The sequence below is a fragment of the Pimephales promelas genome, chromosome 17 (assembly GCF_988280905.1).
Source record: "Pimephales promelas chromosome 17, fPimPro1.hap1.1, whole genome shotgun sequence".
In the NCBI taxonomy this organism is placed as follows: Eukaryota; Metazoa; Chordata; class Actinopteri; order Cypriniformes; family Leuciscidae; genus Pimephales; species Pimephales promelas.
Window position 1 is genome coordinate 5,422,405 of NC_142785.1, and position 26,803 is coordinate 5,449,207.

The window sequence follows — 26,803 nt, forward strand, 5'->3', positions numbered from 1 at the left end:
AAAAAAAAACAAAAACGAATGTAAACTGAATGGCATAAGAATTAGTCCACATCTCCTCCACTGATCAGCATAACTCGGCTCACGCCATCCTGTGATAAGGTAACCCGTGCGGCACTGTGGTTATGAGTGACTCCTGCAACCCACAGTGTTATCGAGAGAATGTCTCGTCTCTAAGCAAAACGCACCAACTGTCCTGAATCTCCACACGCCGCTTGGGTCCCAGCAAAGCTTTAAGAAATTATTCATCAGACAGTTAATTATAACATCTTTTTGTCACTGATTAAAGACTGTATCACTCACAACTTTTTTCAACTAGCATGTAAAGCCTTGCTCGCATGCTAAATGCACCGTAAGGGCCTGTTTTTTGCATTGCACAGCGCTGCAATTCTATTGGTTTCATTGTAAAGTAGCTAGACGGATGTGTTCGATTGTTGCGCTCGTGTGTTTCGCAGAGTCACGTGCATGACATGGCCTTCTAAAACCACTGTGCTTTAGGGAAAAAAAAGAAAGAAGAAAAAAAAAAAGTGTACTTGCATGTTTTTTTTTTTCATTCCGTTTTTCGACAAAAACAGGCCCAAATTTACTTCAAGCAAGATTGAAGAAAGCTGAACTTGTGATATGTGTATCAACAAAATCAGGCCAAAACAAAGTTCGTTTTGGGAGTCGAAACAGCATTGCAAAGCGAACTTTCCAGAAAACTTTGCTCCAGTTGGTAAATCCCTTCGAAACTACTGTCTTGTCCATGGCGATTACGTAATGGTAGGTGTGGCTCTGAGGCTCCGCCTTCTTTGATGTGGAAATCTTCTCCACTTCCTTTTTTCTGTTCAGTCTGTTGAAAACACACTGGTAAGTTTTAATTCTAATTGAAAGTGACACTTATTTTCTCATGTCTAATAATGTCAATCAGCTTGCTAGCAATCTATTGTAAAAAAGCAAACGTATCCACATCGCCATCAGATACTTTAACTGTTGTTTTCTCACCGCTGTCATTTTTGTTTGACGTAAATGCATATTAACATTCTTCTAATTGCTGCTCTCAATAGTATGGGCGGTATCGCGATGTTAGCTAAGGCCGTGTGTCCACCAAAGCGTATTTCCACGTGCCTGGCGTATGTTTTCAATTGTTTCCAATGGGAGCGCCGCGTTTTTTAAATGCCATGAGTGTAACGAGGCGCTGAGCGTTTTTTACTGGTCGCCGAGAGTTGAAAAATGTTCAACTTTGGATAAAATCATAGACTGTAAAAAATATGAACAAAGCATCTGTGACGTCACCCATACACTCGCTGAAGAACGGGTTTGAGGCTGTTTATGGGGGGTATGGGCGGCGCCATACTGGAAAATCTTGGGAAATACAAAATACAAAAGTTTCAGAAAGGATACAGAGGTGGTATGATGTGTTGTGTCAGATCGTTCGCTTGTAGCTGTCAAAGTTAACCACTCTTATTTGTCATTCATTTTATATCTAAATATGATCTAAACTAACAAGTTAGAAAAAAAATTCACACCCCTCACAGTTGTCAGGCATGCGGAACATATTGAAGATTACAATAAAAGTTCATAGGACCAAACTGTAAACATATGAATTTACGCTGTGAAAACGCATATTTTAACATGACGTCTATGGATATTTGCTCCCTTTTGGGACCGGCCTCTAGTGGATTTGAGATGCATTGCAGTTTTTCGCACTTCCGGGTAGGCTTCATCTTTCAGATTAGAATGTTTGCCGCTTGGATAAAACGCAACGCTCATCACTGTCACTTCTTACCCAGCCGTCCAATCCCAGTGAATGAGGGGCGGGACTAAACCACACTCACCAACTGTCACAACATTCTTTCTGTACAACGACATCAACCAGCAGAGCCAACCGAACAAAATGGGTGAAAAATCCATTTTTAGTATGAAACAAATTATCTGCGAAATCAGTTACAAGTAAACTGTGCTGCGGATAGGGATGTACCGATATGAACATTTTGGCCGATACCGATTCATCTTTATATTTGAAAGCCGATAACCGATATATCGGCCGATAAATCTAAATCCAATTTTTATATAATTTTTGAAAGCCTGAATTGCAAAAACAAAAGTCTCACAATTAAAATCTGTCCCCTAACACAATTATAATGTTCTCATTATAATTTCATGTAGCCGATATGACAGCACATTTTGCACTTAACTATATTTTCCTTTTTAATTCCAATCATATTTCAAGCAATTAAGATCATTCATGTTGAGCAGTGTGCATCTTAAGTGTCTCAGGTGTCAAGTGTTGAAGGAATGAATTCATTATTTATTAGCTTTAATATATCAGCCAAATTTTCTTATCGGGCCGATAAGGATAACATAAAAATGAGCAAATATCGGCCGATACCGATATGGTGGCCGATATATCGTGCACCCCTAGCTGCGGATATTCTGTATCATAGCAACGAAACGTCTCAACGGAAAAAACGCTGCCCTGCCAAAACGCTCTCAAGCGCCCAAAGCACGCCGTCTTCAGTAGAGTGTCTGGCGTTTTCAGCTGGCTAAAAACGCTTTGGTGGACAAACGGCCTAATAGTTTATTGCTGCAAAAATATTACAAACTTAAAAGCAAAGAATAAAAAGAAAACTTCGCCGTGACAATATCGAGGCCTGAATACTTGATATACTGTTAATATACAATTAGATTTCACACAATCGTTTTGTTTTGGATGGAAGTGCACCTACTTACCATTTTTATGTTTCATGGATTTGGATCTTCTTGGTGAATTTGGATTCTGTACAGAAAAAAAGGACGTCAAACATTAGCCAGCGGCCAGGATATGCAAATGAAAGCAATGAGAAAGCAAACTGTAAGAGAAAGATTCAGGCAACAGTACGCTACACTCCAGCACTGATTAGAGAGATAATGGGTCCTATTTTAGTGATCTAAGCACATGGTCTCAAGCGCGGCGCAAGTGCACTTTGAGCGTGTCCGAATCCACTTTTGCTAGTTTTAAAAGAAGAAAAAAAATGGATGGTCTAAAAGGGTTGTCCTTATTCTCTTAATGAGTAATGAGTGTGTTTTGGGTGTAACGTGCAATAAACCAATCAGAGTCTCATCTCCAATTCCCATTAAAAGCCAGCTGCGCTCGCCCCATGGTGGATTAGCTATTTACAAGGCGGAATTTGCAAACGGGAAAAACTGAACGCTTCTCTAGCGAGGAAACGGATCTGCGAGCGAGCAGACCATCTACAGGACAAAGTGTACACGCGTTGTTGGATCAGCCTATAGGCGCATATAACTAACTCGCTCTTTATATAACAAAAAAAATTATTGCAGCATTGACGTCAGACCAGGTTTCAATTGATCAATGCTGCAATATTTGTTTGTTATTTAAAGAGCAAGTTAGTATATACGAATATTTGCTAGGTAAACAACATGGGTTGTGAAAATGTTAACTGCGTCGGGCTGAAACTAACAAAAAACACTTGCGTCGCACCTGGCTTAGAGCACCAGAATGGTAAAAGACCATCTAAGAGCAGAAAAAAAAAACATCCGTAACAGTAAAACAAACTTACCAAGAGTACAGGTTGTTTCAAAGAATGTAAAAATACCTTATCTGACTTTCTCTTCTTGGCTGAAAAGAAAAATATTGTAATATGTTAAAATGAAAAACACGCAGAGATATTGATAAATAGTTGCAGTTACTATTTATTCGATGAAGTCCTTCGAGTGGTTTAGCAAAAATCCAGAACATTCCCAAGAATGGTATAACAGTCTCACCTTTCTTTTCTGCCCCATAAGACCAGTCGTTGTCGTTGACATCATCATTGTCTTCTTGATCGCTCTCTGATTTGTTCGTGTTGTTGCCGCTTGCAATTCTAAATATACATTTATACTCACATTACCCTCACATGTTCCAAAAGTGCAGTCACATGACCAGTGTCATCAATAAGACAAGCACAATCCTTTATGTACATTTGCCTAGAGTTCAGGGCCCGTATCCCTAAAGAATTTTTGTGCAAAATTCTCAGAGTCATGACGTTTTCTTAGAATTTCCCCTAAAAATGACACGAAAATCCCAGTTAATATAAAAGCTATTCCTCAAGATTCCTAGTGTTTAAAAGGGCTCCTAAGGCGAGATCTGCTAAGAGCAGGGAAGAGGACTTTTAGTGGCTTAGGAGTTCCCCTAAGCAGCTGCACAAAAAGGCCATTCTCCATTTTCTGTGTTTGCTGGCTGGTCTATTTATGAAGGCTTGTTAACAAATATCCTACAATCACAGACATTGATAAAAGCTGAGCCGTGATACCCTCGTTAAGACCACACTGAGTTGTAACGTTGCAATTTCTAGTTCATTAAAGGATTAGTTCACTTTTGAAAAAACTATTGCTGATAAATTACTCACCCCCATGTCATCCAAGATGTCCATGTCTTTCTTTCCTCAGTCGAAAAGAAATTAAGGTTTTTGATGAAAACATTCCAGGATTTTTCTCCTTATAATGGACTTCAATGGGAACCAGGTCCAACCGAGGTCCAAACGACAGTTAACAGTTTCAGATGCAGCTTCAAATGTCTTTAAACGACACCAAACGATGAATAAGGGTCTTATCATGCGAAACGATCGGTTATTTCAAAGCTTATTCCAAAAATGTAACTTTTATAAGGACAAATGCTAGCCTAGCTCTATTCTGTGAGGCGCGTTTGTAACGTCACGTAATACGTAATTACGTTCAAAAGGTCACGGGCGACGTAGCCGGAAGTACAGAATCAAAATCGTCCGACATCGTTGTTTTACCTTTTAATTCCTTTTTTGTAAACGGCGTTTGAGTTAGTTTTCACGTTCAACCTATGCGTTCAACTTGTAAACACTCTTGACTCTGTACTTCTGGCTACGTCGCCTGTGACCTTTTGAACGTAATTACGTATTACGTGACGTTGCAAACGCGCCTCACAGAATGGAGAAAGGCTAGCATTTGTCCTTAGAAAAGTTACATTTTTGGAATAAGCTTTGAAATAACCGATCGTTTCGCATGATAAGACCCTTATTCATCGTCTGGTGTCGTTTAAAGACATTTGAAGCTGCATCTGTAACTGTTATAACTGTCGTTTGGACCTCGGTTGGACCTGGTTCCCATGGAAGTCCATTATAAGGAGAAAAATCCAGGAATGTTTTCATCAAAAACCTTAATTTCTTTTCGACTGAGGAAAGAAAGACATGGACATCTTGGATGACATGGGGGTGAGTATATTATCAGCAAAAGTTTTTTCAAAAGTGAACTAATCCTTTAAGGACAGCCCCTTGAGATAGGCCATCTTGTTTTCAATGGGGTCCATATGGGAGTGAAAGTACAAAATATGCCAGCTAGGATATTAATATGAGCAAATAAGACACGAATCATTATTTGAACAGGGCGTAATGAGCTTAAGTTTTCACATATTTTAGGATCTAATGTTAGGCTCTAACCCCTACAGCTTACTATTCATTTTCCAGATATTTTCTTGAATGTGAAATATTATTTACAATTACAGTCTGCATAAGATTAGAGTGTATAATTATGTTTATTGATTTGAGGGTACATCCTTTGCTCATTATCACCAAAAGTTCATTTTCATCAAACTTGTAGGATCAACCAATCACGGCTTTTGAAATGATGACTCATACCTAGCAACGGGGTCAACCACACCTCCTCACTAAGATAGGATTCTCCATCCATTACTTGCTCAGAGTTCATTGAAAACGTTCTGGAATCACTTCTAAGCTAAAACTCCTGGCAAGGAGTTTTTAGATTAAGTTAGGAGCTCTCTGAGAGGATTCTCAGAATCGTTAGGGATACGGGCCCAGGTGGCATCTACAGTTTCTTGTGGGTCATAATACCTGCGGTTGGCGATGCGACTGCTGTTGCGGCCCATGCCGAGGCATTTCTCCAGGTGAGGAGCAAAGCGTGAGGCGGCGATGCTCCGGCTGCAGTTGGGACACACGCATTCTTTGTTTTTCCACTGGTTGTACACTTGCCCGAAAATGTCTACGCCAGGCTGGTCCACGATTTCTACAAGAGACAATGAAACATGAGTTTCAGGTGGATTTTCAGTTAATGACAGCTTAAATTTGGGTTTGTTCCTCAAAATACCACATATATCAAGTCAGCTCACTCACTGACATTAAAATAAGTGGGAAAAAAGCTGCGTTCACACCATGCCATACTTACAGTAACGATTCGGACCGTAAAAATGGTGGAGTGGGCAGGGAATAAGAAAAAAAATATTGCTGTGAGGGGATGTTATTTTGATTAAAGATTATTATACAAATAATGATGTCCACGAATACATCTTTTATAATAAATTAGTGCCGTCAAATGATTAAAATATTTAATCGCGATTAATCGCATTAATGTCAGTTAACTCGCGATTAATCGCACATTTTTATCTATTCTAAATGTCTCTTGATTTCTTTTTGTCCCATTATTTTTTCTCATTTTAATGCTCTTATCAACATGGAAAAGTGGATCGGCTTGCTTTGTGCAAATGTTTTTTATTGAAAACAACATTGGCATACTGTGTTTAATTTCACACTAACATTCTCACTTGGAGCAAATAATCTCTCAATGTAACACTGTCCATCAATAAAAGGGGGAAAGAAATACTGACGAGGTCCTGATATTGACGAGGGGGTGGAGAATTCGCATCAGCTGTGTGTGTGTGTGTGCTTGGCCATCATCAAGTGGTATTTCAGACTGGACGTGCTGCGATGATGATAGCTCAGTTCACAATGACAAAACACACAGATCACTTTGGTCTTGTCAGTGGAACCATTTGGCAACTTTTTAAAAGTAAACTTTCCATTCAGAATCTTATTAGCATCCATTTCGGCATCTCACGCTCGTCATCCACTCAAAACGTAACGTTATTCTACTATTTGGCCGGCTCGCAAGCCCAAACGCGTGTGTGTGGCGTGCCTGTTTTGTTTATAGTCTAGCTAGATCCGCTTGCACTTCGGTCGGCGAAGCAAAAAAACATCTTCGCGCAGCGCAAGCTATTGAAATGAATGGGTTTCATAGCACAGCGCGCGCATGCCGCATCCTGTTGCAAAAGCACATGAAAGAAAACTACAAAGTTTGCTAGGCCAAAAAGACTGTTAATCACGCAATAAAATAATTGACGCCGTTAAAATGGGTTTGCGTTAATGTCGCTAATAACGCGTTTAACCGACAGCCCTAAAATAAATATGGCAACATTCCATAAAACAAAAATTGTCAATTTTGCCTTCATGGCGACTTTAAAATGTTTAAAGGGATACTCCACTTTTTTTGGAAATAGGCTCATTTTACGAGTCCCCCAAAGTTAAACTGTTGAGTTTTACCGTTTTCGTATCCATTCAGCCGATCTCTGGTTCTGGCGGTACCACTTTTAGCATAGCTTAGCATACATCATTGATGTGGACAAGACCATTAGCATTTCTCAAATACATTTGATATTTTTCCCCATTTAAAACTTGACTCTTCTGTAATTGCATCGTGCACTAAGACCGACGGAAAATGTAACGTTGTGATTTTCTAGGCTGATAGGGCTAGGAACTATACTCTAATTCCTGCGTAACAATCAAGAAACTTCACTGTCGTACCATGAGTGCAGCAGGCGGAATGATATGACGCAGCACCTGAAAATAGTCCCCAGCTCGGTATTAATAATAATAATAATAATAATAATAATAAGTGTAAAAAAAAATAATAATAAAAAAAGTGGAGTATAGTTCATATCAAATGTTGTTGCTGATATGAAGTTTTATTTACATTTTAATTGAGCAAGCAGTTTTTGAGCTTTTGGCATTTCCCCATTCAAGAAGATAGGAGTTAGTCTTGCATGCTTGAAATAGCATCCTGGGGACATTGCAAATGGCCAATGAGTGAACTGATTTTTCTTAAAAGGGACTTTGGTTGTATGAATTTAGATGTCTTGGATTATAGTGCAAATCATGAATTTTGCTGTTTGGAGCTTGAGAGTGCTTTAACATTTGGCTCGATTTCTCTGTCAGAACCAGAGTTTGATCGCCCTCTCCTTGCTGGATTGTGTCATTCTGGATTTTTCATTTGCAACAAAGTGGCAATTGTTTACCCCTGTTGACAGGTAAGAACAACATACAATGCGTTAAACTGCATAACGTTCTTCACCTCAACTCAAACCTTAGGTTTTGGCAACACTATAGCTATATTCTAAAAAACGAGCTTTCCGTTTCTGCAGAAGGCGAACATGAGATACACATTCTCTCTGCTTGCAGTGTGTCAATCCCACTTTTCAGAAAAGTGATTGAGAGCGCACACACACAAAAATACAGTTATACAGAATCATACTTCATCAATTGTGGTTTTCTTTTAAAAGTGGACTTGGGTATGTTACACAAATAGACCCGGGTGTACACCAAAAAAGCTAGTCTGAAAGCACCCTGACAGCGCAGATCCAATTCACTCATCATATGGAAAATGGAAGCTCTTTTGGGGTTTCAAAGACGAAAAGAAAGTGATGCACTGTAAAAAAATTTGGAGTAGGATTTACTTGAAAAAACCTTGCTAAACGATCTCACTCAGAAAATGCTAGTAAATTTACAAAGATTTGCCAAGTAAAAACCTAAACATATTTATCAGTAGCTTTAATTAGAAATCTTTAAGTTAAATTTACTTGGAATGTGGAATTAAGTAAACTTTACAAAAAATAAGTAATTTTAACTAGGCTTGTAAAAGGTTGATTAATACCGATTTCCTTTGCCTTTGTATTACACTTCACTAAAACAATTATCTTGAATTTTATTAGTCATTTATAGTATGTTCTTTACTTAGATCATCTAAGTAATTTATATATACATCATGTCAGACTTTAAGCCTTATGTGAATGCAAACACCTCAATACTTGGTAGACAATACACAATGGTGGTAACATTTGATGGATCGTTTTTGTGTTTGAATGTGTCGTTTTAAGCAAAAAATTTACTCGAAATGTCACAAAATGGCAATTTACTAATACTGAAAACAAAAATCAATGATAAAACAGTGTAAATACAGCTGGGAACCAGTGAAAAATGAACCTCATTAATTATTCAAGGTCCAGTGCATGATGGGAACCCCAGTATCAGAAAAGTTGAGTAATTTTTACTTAATTTTATTGAGTTGATATTACACTTTCATTTATACTCGCTTGAAATAAGTACTGATATGGAATTTACTTAGCTTTTTAAATTCTTGCCTGAACTAACTTTTTCAAGTAAATTACATTGGGTTTTTTCACTAGTATTTACTTAACAAAAAAATAATTTTTTACAGTGTGGGTTCACTTCAGAATGACACTAATTTTCTTTTTTGGGCAAATTATTCCTTTACAGCACCCTCCTGACAGATCTGAACCATCACATCTTAAGGTGCGGTCACATTTATTGATGTTCACGAGTTCTCATGGGCACAATCTAGCTCTCAATTGGAATCTACAAGATTTCCGTACGCAGATTATTGCAACGGGTTCAGGTTGGTCACTCGAATCGATGCCGTTGACCAACAAAAAGCTGCCTGGGTGAAAGTGTATTTTGTTTAATGGACCTTTTTGCCTGTGGAATTTTGAATATCAAAATGAATATTTTTAACCATTTTAGTGAAATGACCATACATGACTCTGCTCAAATCAGTAGCTATGTTGCAAACTTAAAAGCATAGTTCCCCAAAATGGAAAATTCTGTCATTAATTTCTCACCCTCATGTCGTTTCAAACCCGTAAGAATAGCGTTCAACTTCGTCGGAACACAAATGAAGATCCTTTTGATTAAATCTGAGGGCTTTCTGTCCCTCCAGACTTCAAAAAGTTCATAAAGCGATCGTAAAACTAATCCATATGAATTGAGTGGTCCAAATTTTCTGAAGAGACTTGATCGCTTTATGTGATGAAACCTGTTTAATTAAGGCTTTTATCTGCATTTAAACATTCATAAACTCGCACATCTGTTGTGGTAAACGGAAACTCAAGCATGTGCGCTTGACCTGCGAGAACCAATGAGGTTCATATTCTTGTGTTACGCAGGCTCAGTCGAGCTTCTGTTTATGATCGCTGATCAATGCTTAAATCTTAATAGAGTGAGTCCTAAATTAAATCTGTTTATCATTTAAAATAAACCGCTCAATTCATATGGATTCGTTTTACGATCTCTTTTTGTACCTTCAAAGTGGTAGTTGCGTAGCTGTCTAGGCAGCGTACACAGAGCTCTCAGATTTCATTTCATGCACAACAGTTGATTGCCATAATCAAGAAACGTGTCAGAGTCTCACCAAAGTCTTTCATACTCTCCTGGTCTGTATCGTCCAGGAAAAAGTATCCCTGTTTGACAGCCCTGTGAACTTCAAAACAAAGACCTAAACAGGCATCTTCCACCAGGTCAGACAGGATCTCTTGAGCAAATCCCTGTGGGTGAAGGCGCGACACATGCAAGCATTATTGCGCTTGAATCACATTCAGAAAGATTAACATCACACTGGAGTGGACACAGCTGGGAAAACCAATGAAATGAGTGTGAAATGTATATCATGAGAGACAAGCTTCATGACACACCCGCATAAGCTTTTGTTTATTCAACACTGATCCAATTAAGCAGAATATAACATGTAAAAACAAAGGCTCACCTCCATCTTACTGTTGTCCATACTGGACAGAGACACGTCCTCCATTTTCATTTGCAAAAGCTCCAGGAGAAAGCACTGCTGTCTACATGCTGTAGTGCAGCAGTCATGGGCTGAGGAGAGGCTGAAACAACAACCAAGACAAAGGAAGACAAACACAGACACAGGCAGGGAATGAGACAGCAATATATGATCACGGATGCAATTATAGAAGCATAAAAACAAAAGTGCTCACCGTGTATTTATGCATGTACTTATAATGTTATGAAGAATAGGATATAGTACGACACACACCGCTGTAAATAATAATAAAAAACCCGGCTAGAAGAATGAGCGACTCTCAATGCATTGCCTTGAATAAGAGCCGTTTATACTGCATACTGCAAACATCCACTTATCAAATCGCAATGATTAACGCAGTTTCGTATTAACAAAGGAAACATGCATCTAAAATTGTTGGCAATCGATGATTGATCACGATAACACGCAAGTTACTTAACGTTATCCCATTTCGCCTTCGTTCGCCTTGACTGAAAATACAGGTTCAGAAGCTTCCAACACTAGATTAACTAAAATGCTGTGATGGTAAAATATAATAAGTCATATTAAGTGAAAAGGGATATTTAAAAAAAATATATATTATTATAAAAATGTTTACTGGGTACGATTTAGGTCCATTGGCTTGGATAGCCGCCCTAACTTACTGACTGACTTGAATTTGAGTCGTAAGAGGTTAGACTTCATTCTGATTACGAAAATCCCTACAAATACTGTCGTGTGGTCTCTATTGTTTATCTGTATCATATGGACATTACTGTCTGTCACTCACCAGCTCTGGAATGGAGGCTGTTGCTGTTGTCGGTCTGTTCACTCCACTGACTGAAGCCGCTCATCTGATCAAAACAATAGTGAAATCTGTATCTACAAGGTCTTTGGCCCATTAATGTTATGCGCATGAAAGGGAACATGTACAAAAGGTCCAACGACACATTTCCCTTAAATTATTTCCTCAGTGACAAAACAAAGTTCCACATTCAGCGTTCAATCTCTTATCCCCGTCCGCAGACTTCCATTTCCCTTTACCCAGACCTGACCAATCGATACTCGTGGATCGCTGCTGAAATCAAATGTCTCACCGTCACCGCTGAATCGTCTAGCCAGGTCTGAGAAAATGAAAATTTCGAATTAAACGAAAGTTCTTACTTTTCTTGTCGTATCTATTAATCAAAATTAATAAAGTTGAACTGAAATTCAAATGTAAACGGAAAGCATAACTAAATAAAATATGAAAGTCCCCCTGTAGTCAATATTGTATTCTTTTAAACGAATCTCTGATAACCAAAATTACATATTTAAACGTTTTTTTAATAATAATAATAAAATTCTTTCATGCCTTGAACTAGCTTAACTACAACCTTGCTTAATTTAATGTGGTTCTATCAATATATAAATTAGCCCCGCCCCACCAGCGATTTCAATCTGCGTTTTTGATTGGTTAAAAACACAGAGAAAATACTCTGCTGAATTTGCACATCACATTGTTACGTTGTTGGTCTTAAAGTAGCCTATATTAAAAATAACACATAGACAAACAACATTGAAAGCTTGATTTTCATCACATGGGGACTTTAATAAAAAACAAAACAAAACAAAAATAATAATAATGTTGCATTGTGTATTGTTTTTTTTTTTTAATACCTGCTAGTGATTTATCTACAGTAGCCTATTATGCTGAGTCATGTTGGAACGTTGAATCCTGCCATGAACACCAAGAGCAAGTGAACTGTGCATCTGAAACCATTTTAATTCACATGTATGAATATCTATATCTGCTAGTAGTATTTAACATCAGATTTTTTTTTCTTTCAGAATTAGGTTTATGATTAATTTTGGATGTTGCATATAATACTGTATGTGCATATAAGCTCTTATTAATATTATTGATCAGAGAACTCTACCAAAATTACAATGGTTCTTACAACCATAGCCGCTCAAAGTTGTGGTATTTTCAATTAAAAAAATCATTGTTTGTTAGTGTGAGTGATAACCTCATCTGAATTGTTAACCATTCAAAGATGGCGGCTGTGTTGACATATGGCAACTAACTATAGGCTCCAATATGTTACAACATTCTGTTGATAGTGAAGAAAACAGCAAAACAACAAACTATTATGGCCACATTATGTTTTTATTCCAAATATGCCACTGTTATGGATTTTTTTTTTTTTTTTTTTGCCTATTACACAGAAAGGAAATATGCTTGTACGTGTTCTTTGATGTAGAGCTATCTGACAGCATAACATACAAGCATTTAAGAAATACACTGCAGGTCAAAATTCTGGAATAATTAAGATTTTAGTTTTTAAAAGATCATTATTAGCCCAATGACATCTAGACCAGTAATATATTGGGTAAAGCAAATCTTCTCCAATAAGACAAAGTATTTGTAAAAAAAAAAAAAAAAAAAAAAATCTCATGTGCAGTTTAAAGACCTTCATAATGCAGTACTTACTGAATATTAGTGCAAAAGTTATAAAAGGCACTTGTATATTTAAATGATGCCATCTTGTAAGAACTGTATTAGACCAATATAATATCAATTTACTGACAGAAAAACCACACACAGCAGTAAAATTAACATAATTCATAATTTTGTCAAATTTTTCATGTGCTGGCTGCACTTAAAAAACAAACAAACAAAAAAAACAAAACAAGTTTGGTTGCAGGAAAAGGATCTATAGTGGCATCTGAGATTCAGAATACACATCCGTTCCTGGCTCCTCTTCAAATGTGGCCTTGGAATCATCACCGTCAAGCTATATTAAAGATATAGGAAAGGTCACTATGACTTGGAATATAGCATGTATGTCAAGTAGACTACTGCTAGGCTAGTCAGTGTGCCACTTACACATTTGATCTCTTCCTCAGTGAAAAGTCGTCCAGTCATGAACATGCGCAGAGGGATGGTGAGTATCAGGATGAACGGTAGAGCCAGTGACAGAGGGCTCGATTTCACCATCCACAGGACTGCCAGACACACGATCTGGATCGCAGTGAACACGTGCATCCTACTGGTGCTGACCTGCAGAGGGAGACAGAGACCACATTCATAAGGCAACCCAACGTGAGAATATAACATTTACAAGAACTTTGATAGCACAGACATACTCTCGTAACATAGGGTTCATCAGGGTGATATTTTTTGGGAATAAGGAGGAGCAGAATTCGATCCCAAAGCTGAATCCCACTGAGGGATGTGATTCCCATGTAGAGGAAGATTCCAAACAGAGCCGTAATGGGAATCATTTTTAGAATGGGCTCCATGAGGATTGAAAGACCTGCAAACGAACACACAGAGAAGATGTTGTTCATGTATCTCTAGGAAGCATACAGTAAGAACCAGGTTTAGAAGAATGTCAACATACCAACAAGCAAAGCCACTACCACTCCACTGACTCTCTGTTCCAGAACCTTCTCAATCTCAGGTTTTGGGCCCTTGCTCATGACAGTCAGGGCATTGGCATGAGATACGGATCGTACGGTTGCGGCACTCAACCAAGGAACACCAAATATGGCACCCAGACCCCCCATGCTCACCAGGATGAGAAGATCCATGTGGAAGCCAGAACCCTTGACCATTTTTCTCTCCGGTTTACTCACAATTAGCCTTGAAAAATGAGAGACAAGTGAAAAGATCAGTTTATAAATAAATTAGCATTGCAAGTCATTATTCAGAGAGATTGAAAGCATTAGAATTCATCTCCAATCTAGCAAGGGTCATCACACTAACCCAACCAGTCACTTACACTTTCTGTCACACTGTGTGTAATACTGCTTCATACACTCTAAAAAAAAAAGTGTATGGAGTTATTTCAACCCAAATTTGGATCAAATATTGATAAACCCAGTAATTGGGTTAACATTTTAAAGGGTAACTAAACCCCTGGTCAGAGTCTGACTCTGTCAATATTTGAAAAATGCTGAAAAAGTGGGCAGACCCCAGCGGAGATAGAGGGGAATGATGAAAAAGATGCTAAAACACTCTATCCTGATCGTTTTCAATACTCGCAATTCCAACTCCTGACTGGTTTTGACGAAACCAGCTGGTTTTTATACTGCCAAGGGCGTAGCTCGTACCAAGAGCGTGGTGAGCTGAAACCTGCGTACGTCACGAAGTGCGGAACATCCAATAGGAAAATTCAACTGCAGTAGCATCGTTCAACCTGAAGAGGGCGTCTAAGACGTTTTTACACCATATATTGTAGAAATAAAACACTTTATACACAAATGTCAAAAAAGTTACTCGAATCAATGACTGGTATTAATAAAGCTCCATTCTTACAGATCATTAACCAAAAAAAGTTGGTTTAGGGTTTAGTTACTCTTTAAATTACATTTTTAACCCAAACTTTGGGTTTGTCCATATTTTACCCAAAATTGGGTTAAAACAACCCAGCATTTTTTAGAGTGTATAACTGTACATTTTACTTTATGTTGCACTCTTAAAATAAAGGTTCCAAACGGGGGTTTTCGCCTTGATGCCATATGAAGAACCATTCTGGGATCCCCAAAGATCCCCTTTCTGTGAACATTTATTTCTAAATAGTTATAAATCACGTTTTAATGTTGTTTATATGTCTATGTAGTGTTTTTAATATGTTTTAAATTCATGTCAACACCATGACTGAGTTAGCCTGGTTAAAACTAGATATGGTCTGGCAAAGCGTCATAGACAAATCATTTCCAGAGGGGCGTCAACAATAGACGTCGTGGGTAGACCTAAAACCAATCAGAGCGATGACGGAGATGCAGAGCGGTGGCTGGCGGAGAAACATCTCTTTGCTCGGTTTTTAACAAAAAGGAAACGTTCAAATCACTCAAAACAGCATTCATATACATTTTTTTTATCTTACAGTTAAAAAGAGATTTTTACAGAAATTTCAGATTTTTTTTTTTTTTTTTTTGCAACCGCACAAGAGATCACTTCTGCCGCTTTCCGGCACTTGCGCAGACCAAAGCACCTGTGCCTTCAGATCACTTGGATGTGGCTGTGGTTACAAAAACGATATAAATACTGTTTGTTTTCTCACACAAACCGCTCGTTTCGTGTCTAAGGCCATCAATGTGTACTTACATTTACGAGTCATTAAATCATGTTTAATTTGGACTTCTCTGTGCATGCTCTTTGAGGTGGTGACCATAGACCTCCATTATATGACTGACAGACAAGAACGACCTAAAAAATATCAAAATTGAAAACACTGTGGAAACAAAGACACCAACATCTTGGATGCCTTTGAGGTAAGCTAAAACATATTAAAAATTAATTTCAATGTGAACTAAACTGTATTTCCACTTGCCATTGTGCTTCATTTATTACTCGAAAGTTAACAGTGTTTTAGGCAGGTAGAGCTCATGTGATTGAGGCGGGGACCAATTTTCATATTCATCGGTCCACATATACTAAATGAAGCATACTAAATGACATTCAAGCTATTTTAAGGGATGAAGAATTTTTTTAACAGGAAAAAAACGTTTAAATATGTCTTTTGATGAGTTTTAAGGGATACCATTATTGACTACAGGGGGACTTCAAGTTATATCCAATCCATACCCTCTGCACTTATACTATGCACTATGTTTAGTGTATGAATAGTTATTTTGCCTTTCAAGATCAAAGCCTGACAGCACTTACCCACTTAATGTTTTTCCAGTTACCATAATTAAAGGGATAGTTCACTTATAAATTAATTTTTGATATGTTTTATCTTACCTCAAGGGCGTCCAAGATGTAGGTGTCTTTGTTTCCACAGTATTTTCAATTTTGACATTTTTCAGTCAAACCATTGTTTACACTGGATACACTGTCATACACTGGAGGCCAAGGGGGTCCCACCAAAAAGCATGCACAGAGAAGTCCAAATTAAACATGATTTAATGACTCGTAAATGTAAGTACACATTGATGGCCTAAGACACGAAACGAGCGGTTTGCGTGAGAACACGAACAGAATTTATATCATTTTTGTAATCATAGCCATTACAAAATGATCTGATGGCACGGGCGCTTCGGTCTGCGCCGGAAGTGATCGCTTGCGTGCCTACGTCACTCTTTGTTTATACAGAGATTTCGGAAGTTTTACCTTTCACTAAACATATTTAGATATACGGGAAACCGCAATGGAAGACGATTTCGGTATATATAAAAATTTTAAAGGTAAAACTTCCGAAATCTCCGTGTAAATATTGAGCGACATCACATGCAAGCGATCACTTCTGGCATAACATTGAACGGATTCAGTTCAGTTCAGTTGAACATTGCACAACTGATTCAGATCACTTGGACGTCACTGTGATTACACGAGGTAAAAACAATATAAATACTGTTCGTTTTCTCACACAAATCGCTCGTTTCGTGTCTTAGGCCATCAATGTGTACTTACATTTACGAGTCATTAAATCATGTTTAATTTGGACTTCTCTGTGCATGCTTTTTGGTGGACCCCCTTAGCCTCCAGTGTATGACTGATAGACAACAACGGTTTGACTGAAAAATGTCAAAATTGAAAATGCTGTGGAAACAAAGACACCTACATCTTGGATGCCCTTGAGGTAAGATAAAACATCAAAAATTAATTTCAAAGTGAACTATCCCTTTAAGTGCATCATTCTGGTTCTTAAAGTGCACTTTTTCTTCATTGTTCTCTGAGATTGTTTTTTTCCACTATAAAGAACATTTTGTGAAATGGGAAGACTCCATGGATGTTAATTATTCTTCATGGAACATCAATGCTAATAAAGAACCTTTATTTTTTAGAGTATGTGCAGCATTTGAACAGAAAATTTGTTGAAGCCTAATCCTGTCAGTTAATGGATTGTACAAGAAATTAATTGTACCAAATCCCCTTCCTTCATAAAAAATTACTCACGTGGTGATCTGAGACTCAAGGAAGATGAGGATGAAGACCAACATAGCGGGAACAACAGAGGCGAACATCATCCACACAGGGAAGGGCTTGTGTTCACCCATAGGGTTGATTATCCAGCCCCGCATCTTAGGGTTGGACACCTGAAGACCTTTAGGCACCACCAGTTTCTGTAACACAAGTCAAAGGTCAGAGAGGTCAAGACAGTAACTTTACAGGATTGGATCTGAATTGGTGCCCTAAAACTTTTATCTATCTATAAAGGCAGCCAATGCCCATCAGAAACCTAAAAAATAAGGAATCTACTTATAATCTAAAATGAAAATTAGAATTGACCCTTTGCTAAGCCCCGGCCTAGTTACTGTTGGTACACCTGTCAAGCTTTCGTGGCTGGCACATCTATTACAGTGTATGTATGCACCGGTGTCAGACTTTCCCAATGAGATAATTAGTCATTTTTACGGTGGCCGAGAGGTGCCAAACAAATCACAATTATGAAAACAAAAAAACAATTCAGAAAACACAACGACAATTTGTTAATTTGTTTTCAGATTTGTCGTTGTGTTTTCTGACTTGTTTTTTTGTTTTCATAATTGTGATTTGTTTTGCACCTCTCGGCCACCGTACAAAAGGGACTGCAGTATACCAATCGAGGGATATATCCACGACACAATATGCAACCGATTAGATGATTTGTTAAAAATTGAAGCTCTAAAGCCTATAGTCCCAGCGCAAGCAGCAGCGCCTCATATGCTGACCATTCAAATTGGAAACACACAAATTAAGGAACAGCTATGCTCGTGCACAGCAAGGTAAGTGAAATGTGAAAATAATACTAATAATTACAAATCAAACAGCTTATCCATAAATCTTGTGGAATAACACTAACACCGGGAGAGCCGCGATCGGATTGGGTCTCCGCGATGTCAGTGAGTCTCCGTCTTGTCTTTAATCGTCATATTTTACGTTAAAATGCATTTTGACCAAAGAACCGTCAATATTTCCAAGCAATAGGTGTTTTCGTTAATCCTGTCGACATTTAGTTGTGAATGGGTCTCCCACACTTTTTAATCACGCCCATCATTTCTCCCCGCGGCTTTTAGATTTAATTTCGGGAAGGAAAACAATTGCACTCCCCCATCCAAACTTTAAGGATACCGGGTATCAGATTTGTACAATCCATACACACCTTGCTCTAAAGCTTGCCAGACCTCCCACGCCTAGTTACGGTTGCTAATTGGCCAGTAACATTTTTCGGGCGTGGCTTAGCGAAGGGTCAATTCCATGGAATTCACTTATAATGAAATAATATTCACAAATTCTAAATTACAAACATACCTGAGTGTATGTATCCTCAATATTGATATCGATAGCAACCATGATGAAAATCGCAATGGGAACTCCAAAGTCACCGAGCAAACGTCGAATCTGTGCACCAAAGAGATCTTTATATTTTAAGCAAGAACAACAAACAGCTGGCGCAATCCGAAGCCTGCCGTAAACAGTCAAGTTCTCATATTTTCATCACAATAATTAATAATCTATTTACCTTGCCAGGCAGGAATTTGCCATTCTTGAACATGCGTAGGTAGTATGCGATGGAGAAACAGCCAAACATGAGGCACATGGACAGAAGAGCGGTGTTGGGATAAGGCTGGTGTTGAACGCTTCTTACAACAGACACATTTCCTGTAGCATTATCCAGGAGTCTTTGATAGTTGACAACTGAGTGCCAAGGGTCCTCAACTGTACTGTTTAAATGTTCATAATTCAGGATAAGAGGGTGTTCTTTGAAAACCTAGAATGAAGGAATGAAGCAAAGAGAGAAAGATATATTATTGTACAATATTAATGTCTCGAGAGAGTATCATCACAACTATGCTCTCTTGAAATTTAAAATATATAATTAAATAAAAGGAGTGTCTAGTTGCTATATTAGCTGTTTAAACAAAATTGTGTTATGTGAAGAAAATTAAGCGAGTCTTGCTTGTCCATGCAAACTCATTGGCTCAGTGTTATGGGGGTTTCTACAGTGTGGCTGAGGTGTTCTGAGTGGTTGTTAGCCTGTTGCTAAGTGGTTGCTACGCAGTTGCTAAGGTGTTGTGAGTTGCACTGCTGTGCTAGGTTGTTCTGCTTGGTTTCTGGTAGCATTAAGTGGTTGTATTGGGTGGTTACAACTTGCTTAGCGATTAATAGCGGTCCAGTCGCTGGTCCAGCTTAGACAAATAATGGCCAGACGCAGTTTAGACAAGAAATTAAACTTATTTGAAATTTACAATAAACGTCGATCTTTAAAACAGTTTATTTAGACTTACATGATACTGTGCGTGTCATTTTTTATTTTAACTGTGCAACATTATCTGAACGAGGCGATCGCCTTGTACAATCGCAGTCAATCATGAGATCTTAATGAAGAGCTGCTTTGCCAGAGGAATATTCAGAATCAGATTTTTTAAATGTTTTAAATGTTGAATGTTTTTATTGTTTCAGCGTGTTTAGACAGAAATCTCCCATTTCTGTCAATATAGTCATTGCACGCTACACTCTAAAAAATGCTAGGTTATTTCAACCCATTTTTGCGTCAAATATGAACAAACCCAAATGTTGGGTTAAACATGTAATTAAAAAATGTACAGTTGAAAGTGAAAGTTGAAGTTGGGTTAAAATTTTTAATTACATTTTTAACCCAACATTTGGGTTTGTCCATATTTGACCCAATTTTGGGTTAAAACAACCCAGCATTGTTAAGAGTGTATAACCTTAAACCCAGATGATCGATGATGTGACTCGTTTAACATGAGCAACACAGTTATTTTTGTATGATCAATTGGAAGTATTCCTTCATTCAAAAAACTTAATTTGATCTAAGACTGGAGATTGCATAGGCAAGTAAGTAAAGTGAGTGAGTGAAAGCAATTGGGACATTGTTTCATTTGTCTCATCTTTACTCTTAATCTGGTGTTGTGCCTAATTTCAATATTATGCAGAAAACAGAAATCCGATTGGTTATCCAGATACAGAGGCTATTTAATGTGAACAAATGTAAACGTGCCATGTCCTGATTGGCTGATTAGTGTAAACACCATAGATATATATATATATATATATATATATATATATATATATATATATATATAAAGGCTAGATGTCTTAACCCTTATGTGCTGTTGCGGTTTTTTTCAGCCACTATGGGGTATTTTTTAGTCTTAATTTGGCCATGACCTTTTCCTTGTTTCAGCAAATGGAATGATTTTTGATGACAAATCTTATTTTGACACATATTTTGGGAAAATGCTTTGAAATTTTTCAAAAACTCAACAGTACACTCTGGGCAAACTCACTACCCTTTCGTTGTGTTCGTGGCTGAAAAAAGCCACTACTTTAAACTGCTGTAAAAATGTATCAGATAAATATTTGTTTCAAATTTTTTTTTGCATAAATCTATTAACCGACTTCAGTCCTGATCAAAACTACTAAAAAAAAAATCAGGATTTTAACTCTTTAATTGCCAAACTCAAAAATGTCACTGATTTGGGGAAAAAACAAACAAAACGACATTGGCAATGAATTTGGCAATTAAAGAGTTAAAATCCTGAATTTTTTTAAAACATTTAGTAGTTTTGATCAGGACTGAGGTTGATTAATAGATTTATGCAAAAAAATTTGAAAAAAATATTTATCTGATAAATTTTTACAGCAGTTTAAAGTAGTGGCTTTTTTCAGCCACGAACACAACGAAAGGGTATGAATTTGAACAATGCACAAGGGTTAAGGCAGAGTTTCTATCGTCATCACTGGCGGCCATCTTGTCACAGGCAAGCTGATGTAAGATGAGAGGTCAGCACGAACACAAATACTCTTATCTCGTTGAAATCTTGACGGATTTACAAACGGGTTGGTTTATTAACATGACTATGATTATCTGGATGATTATTTATTCATACACTTATTATTCATAAGTATGCTGTGTCATAACTACATCTCTGACGATTATAACAAACCAAACCGTTTGAAAATCGGTAGAAAATTGAGCAAGTTATGGTTATTTAAATAGTACATGTACCATTAACACAATGTTACGAGTGAGCGAGCTGCCTGTGACAAGATGGCCGCCAGGTGCAGACGTCGACCTCCATTGGCCAGCAGCGTGGACGAGATATCTAGCCTTTATATAGATATCTATGGTAAACGCAACCTAACTATAATTTTGCATAAGAGTGGTTACTGTTGAAAAAACTTTAGAGGGTATTAATTTTCAAAGTATGCTAAATTAATTTAAATTATATTCTAGGTTGGTTGCCTTTTAACAGCATGGTCTTCTTCTGGTCCGGTTAACTAAATTCCTACACTAAAAAATATTGGGTTATTTTTTCAACCCAAATCCTGGGTTGAGCCTTTTGGGTCATTCATTGGTGTTTGGATGGTTTTTGTGTTACCCAGATCATGGGTCAGTCAGACTTGACAACCCTATTGTTATTTACCGTGCAGCTCCGTCAAATTGGTGCATGTCTTCGGTAAAGTCCAAATTTGTGTACATTTTATTTAATCTATAAATTCATTATTTTGCTGTATATTGTTTCATTTATGCAAAACAACAAACACGGGCCTGATGTGAGTCACCTACATGAGTGTCACATGACTCACGTCTGTCTTTTCGCATGATGGAAACGCCTGATGCTTGCATACAATTTTATGATTTTCAAAAAAGAAACAGAATATAAATACTTAGGATGTTCAAATATGTTCTCAGAACTGTACATTTTTTATGGAGGTTATGCATGTTTTGGCCATGAGTGAAACACAGGGCGGTGGTCTGAAGTTAGAAGTTCCCCAACTGAACATGATACAAGCTCCGGCATGAGTTAAATCAACCCAATATGCTGGGTTAAAAAAACAACAACAACAATTTGCTGGGCAAAATGAACCCAACATGTGTTCTGATATATCTGGGCAGCCCTTGGGTTAAAAACCACCCAAATTAGGTTGTTTTTAACCCATTTTTTAGATTGTAAAGATTAAACAAGTCTTTATCATGCAGCAAAAATGTATGAAGCCAAAAGATATCCAGCGATGGTTGAATGAAGATGTAAAAGAACGCAACAAAACGTTAAAATGGCAAATAAAGTATGTACCCTGCCGAGTTTTGCGAAGGTCTCATAGATGAAGATGAGGGAGATAAGGATGGAGAAGATCTCTTGAGTGAAACGGGAAATGAATCGGACCAGAAAGCTTCCTTCCAAGGCGACGATCACCACAACGATGACCACCAGCCACGCGCCAATCCACACTCGGCCTACGATGTACTCAATGCCCTGAGACTTACAGAACTACAGCCGGGAGGGAAGGCATGATGGGAGAATTTCAATTACACAACATCGATGCTGTACATCAGATAAACATTGTAAAGAGAGACAAACACTCACAGTAAAAAAAGCCTCTTCAAACACCAGCAGCGGCCCGGAGAAGCCGATGACAAGCACCGGTTGAGCAGCGACCAGGCAGAAGATAATGCCCAGCACTGAAGTGGAGATCATCAGCTCCGACACACCCATCATGTTCTCCACCTTATCAGCTGTGGAGAGAAGAATAAGAGTGCCAAGCAAACCTTTAGAAGGTCAGTCTTCAAAAATCTTGATTTTTATTGTTCGCTCTCTTCAGCTTTGTTTAGAGAGGCAGAAAGAATCAGATTTTTGGTGTAATTGATCCGCTGAAAAACCTATGGAGCTAATGGTTTTTGTATGCCATATTTTATTTATTTGATATACTTTCTAGTAGGGCTGTGCAAAAATTAATTGCGATTAATCGCATCCAAAAATAAAAGTCTGTGTTTACATAATATATTTGTGTGTGCTGTATATAATTATTTTGTAAATATAAATACCTATGCATGCATGTATATATTTAAGAATTATCTGCGCTTAAATTCTGCATATATAAATACAAAATCTATATTATATAAATATTTTATATATGAATAACACATTTTTTTAAATATATACATGCATGTGTGTGTATTTATATATACAAAATAATTGTATACGGCACACACAAATATATTATGTAAACACAGACTTTTATTTTGGATGCGATTAATCGCAATTAATTTTTGCACAGCCCTACTTTCTAGATAATTAAAGGAGAGATTTGTTTCTGAGATCGTCGAACCACGAACGCCGAGCCAAGTTCTGGTTCGTTCACATCTCACCAGCGCACTTGGCTCGGCATTCGTGCATTCGTTTTCCAAAGATGGCTCCTGCCTGTATTCGCGAAGTTGACTGTCTTTATAAAATATCTTCTTATTAAACGGTCTGTACACTTACAACGTCCTCAATACTTCGGTTAGCATGTAGGGACTGTGGTTAAGTTACTGTGTTACTGTTGGGCTATTTTGAGCCTTGTTAGTGGTATTAACTAGCAAATTTTATTTTCATTAGTCTATGCGCTATATACTAGCGTTATAAGCTAAACAGTTTTTAGAGATAAAACTCTTTACATTCGATAATCATGAAAACAAATCTTGGTTGACTAGGTACCAATGTGTTATTAGACCAAAGGTTCAACAAAATTAAATTGTTTTTCTGAAATATATATATAAATGATAAAAAGGCAGCTTCAAAATTCTAATGTTCTGAGCTTATTCATCTGAAAACTTTCAAAAACTTTTACAATCTGATTACGGTATTTGGATACAGAACATGAATTTCAGCAAGATGCTGAAACTTTTCAATGATGAAAGAGTGCAAGGTAAGAAGCTAAACATTTAAAAATTTAAAACTGTTTTATGATACAAATGTTAAACAACCAACAGTAATATCTGTAGATGTAAATTACTCAACTCTTTTGTCAAATTATTTGCTAAGACATCTAATTCCACCTCTAAAAATTTCGGAGCAAAGATTAGCTGCTTAAAAATATATAAATCTGTATAAAAAAATGATTTTGTTAAAATTCACATATCTAGAATTCAAATTCATTAAATCTCAATTTATTAAAATTAATTAAATCCTTCTATTATTTTTCTAGCTTCATCAAGACCCAATTTAACTTGGGGTGCACTGTTGTCTGGCATGCCAGACCTACATCAAGGTCTGGGAACCCATCATTGACAGGGCTCAATCCGAGGGGGCGGGATAAATGGTTGACTTTCAAATTCTCTCTGCACGCAATTGGATAGCGCTACAACCAATCAGAGCAACGAAGAAGGTGACGTAGTCAGAGCGTATCCAGTCGGTAAATCTCCGAACACATCTTTAAAAAAAAAAAATGATGATGTGATTGATTGAAAAATGTGATTGGCCTGACCAAAGTTTGTTTTTTTTTCTCCAGCTAAAACGTCTAAAGAGAGTTGCTAGACCACACTGGCTGCGAAACATTTTTTGCTGCTGCTAAGGGTGCGTCTAGATTTCTAGGCTAGGAGCACTGTGCATGTAATGTTGAACAAATAGTCATTCGCTCACTATTTCCTAATATAACGGACTGTGTGGCAATCACTATTGAACAAACAATAGATGGGAAAATGTGTAATTTCACATTGTATGTCTTCTCTTTCCACACTGAAAGCTATTCTCTAAAAAAAATAATCAATTACTTAACTTGCAAAATGATAGTGAGAATGCTCAATCCTTAAAGAGCCCCTATCATAGCATTTGAAATGTTCCTATTTTTGTTTTAGAAGTTCCCAAAAACAGATTAACGAGCACGCAAGGATAAAAAACACTTTATTTGTCTTATAACATGCATTTATTTTTACCCGATTTGCTCAACGACTCCCAAATGATTCGTTCGACGATTCATTTTCCCAAACACCTCCTTTGAGTGACGCGAATCTGCGGCGATTGGTCAAATGACCCAGTCAGTTGTTATTGGTAAACCGTAGGCAGAGACTGTCGCAACGGAACGCCCATAACCAGGATTATAGCTTGTCAAATGTTGAAAATTGTGTATATAGTGTTTGAAAAAACATGTCAGAAAAAGTGCACTTTCCACACGGTCCCTTACTCGCGTCTCCGTCAAGAGCAAGCTTTCCGGGGCAGTGTTTATTATATAGAGCGAAGTCATATTTGGCTAAGTCGTTTAGGAGGTAATTGCCATTTTTCAATGAATGTCTGGTGAATATCAATAACAAAACTAACTTTACCTCGCTTAGAAGCTGCGCAGAGTGTACACAACACAATATAACTATATTGTGCATGCTACAGAAAACATAACAGCAAACATTATTAATATTACTAACAGATTGTGATTCGGAGGAGGACGAACCTGATCCATATACACTGGATACTGAGCCCTCCTTCGGGAACAACCGGCTTGCGAATCAACACATTTGAATTCATTTAGGTTTTTGAATTTTGAATGATTCGTCATTAAAATGATGAGAACACAAGGTTCGGGCGTTGCAAATATGAACTCTGACCACTGATTCTTCACATGCTCGTCCCTGGACAATGGAAACAAGTGGCTGAACTGTCTTTGCAATGTAGAACACAGCGTCTTCTCGACATGATGCGATTCAGCTGAAGTATTTGAATGTGTTCTAGACGTCACTTCCGTATGCGCGCAGTTGTTGGGAGCGGCCAATGACCTATCTACGTCATGATGTAACAGCTAATGACTCGTTTCAAAAACAATTCATTTCATAGACTCAGAGTCGACTCTCACTTTTGAAAGACCATGGGTCTCATTCATGAAACATTCGTAAATATACGAGTAAATATGAGAGTGATTTGCGCGTAAAGAGACCTTCCCGAAAACTCTTCTCCTGATCCACAAATACTTCGTAAACGTCAGATGTGATAGTGAAATGTGTGTGTGTTAGTGAATTCCAACCAGTCGTAAATGGGATGCGCGTGCACGTTCATTCTCAATTACCATAAATCCCGCCCATTATATCCGACTGACAACTATATATAGGTATATAATAACATGAATGCGAATGAAAAAGAAAGATTCCTCGGATGCAGAAATTAAAGTTTTATTATCAGAAGTTCATTCAAAACGCCACATTTTATTTTCAAGCGTACATAGGCCTAGTGGCCTATCAGGTCCTAAAAAAACGGAAGCTTGGCAGCATACTATGCAGTTCATGGAGTTTCATCTGTCAATCGAACAGTCCCAGAAGTGAGAACAAAATGGTTCAACATTAAGCTTGACAGCAAAAAACGAATTATTTCACTTCGGAAAAATCGTATTCAAACTGGAGGACTCAAACAGGCCTATACTGGCTCTCATAAGAAGTAAAAAGAAAAACCGTATGTAATTACTATATAAAAT

General features: G+C 37.6%; 2 protein-coding genes across 5 annotated transcripts in view; both read right to left on the reverse strand.

Moving 5' to 3' along the window:
- Positions 1-11,718, reverse strand: atxn7l3b (ataxin 7 like 3b). 3 transcript variants are annotated; one of them, XM_089121815.1, is made up of 9 exons: positions 11,438-11,718; positions 10,844-10,904; positions 10,612-10,732; positions 10,261-10,393; positions 5,838-6,009; positions 3,745-3,842; positions 3,576-3,598; positions 2,710-2,755; positions 1-228 (listed from the first exon to the last, which is right to left on the reverse strand). In XM_089121815.1, exons 1-9 carry the CDS (start codon positions 11,574-11,576, stop codon positions 149-151), a joined length of 873 nt encoding a protein of 290 aa, XP_088977941.1. In that variant the 5' UTR covers positions 11,577-11,718; the 3' UTR covers positions 1-148. The 3 variants fall into 3 exon arrangements, with proteins under 3 accessions (XP_088977941.1, XP_088977939.1, XP_088977940.1); XM_089121813.1 differs by lacking the exon at positions 1-228 and adding an exon at positions 572-829 and having other exon boundaries at positions 3,540-3,598; positions 11,438-11,717; XM_089121814.1 differs by lacking the exon at positions 1-228 and adding an exon at positions 691-829 and having other exon boundaries at positions 11,438-11,717.
- A 963-nt stretch (positions 11,719-12,681) lies between these two features.
- slc4a1b (solute carrier family 4 member 1b (Diego blood group)) overlaps positions 12,682-26,803 on the reverse strand; it is a 34,171-nt gene continuing 20,049 nt past the window's right edge. For both annotated transcript variants that reach the window (XM_039655264.2, XM_039655265.2), the window contains 9 exons: positions 22,957-23,105; positions 22,666-22,860; positions 19,083-19,331; positions 18,872-18,961; positions 17,537-17,703; positions 14,034-14,275; positions 13,777-13,946; positions 13,517-13,690; positions 12,682-13,424 (listed from right to left, as the gene is read on the reverse strand). In XM_039655264.2, coding sequence (XP_039511198.2) covers positions 13,344-13,424; positions 13,517-13,690; positions 13,777-13,946; positions 14,034-14,275; positions 17,537-17,703; positions 18,872-18,961; positions 19,083-19,331; positions 22,666-22,860; positions 22,957-23,105 — 1,517 coding nt within the window. In that variant the 3' untranslated portion in view covers positions 12,682-13,343. The remainder of the gene's footprint in view (positions 13,425-13,516; positions 13,691-13,776; positions 13,947-14,033; positions 14,276-17,536; positions 17,704-18,871; positions 18,962-19,082; positions 19,332-22,665; positions 22,861-22,956; positions 23,106-26,803) is intronic.

Bases quoted from the DNA above. Each gene is read 5' to 3' on its own strand.
- atxn7l3b (XM_089121815.1), bottom strand. From the start codon at position 11,576: ATGTTCCCTTTCATGCGCATAACATTAATGGGCCAAAGACCTTGTAGA. The intron at 6,010-10,260 runs GTGAGACTCTGA...TGTCTCTTGTAG, and splicing joins GGAGAGTATGAAAGACTTTG to AAATCGTGGACCAGCCTGGC. The intron at 3,599-3,744 runs GTGAGACTGTTA...TTTTCTTTTCAG, and splicing joins TTATGGGGCAGAAAAGAAAG to CCAAGAAGAGAAAGTCAGAT.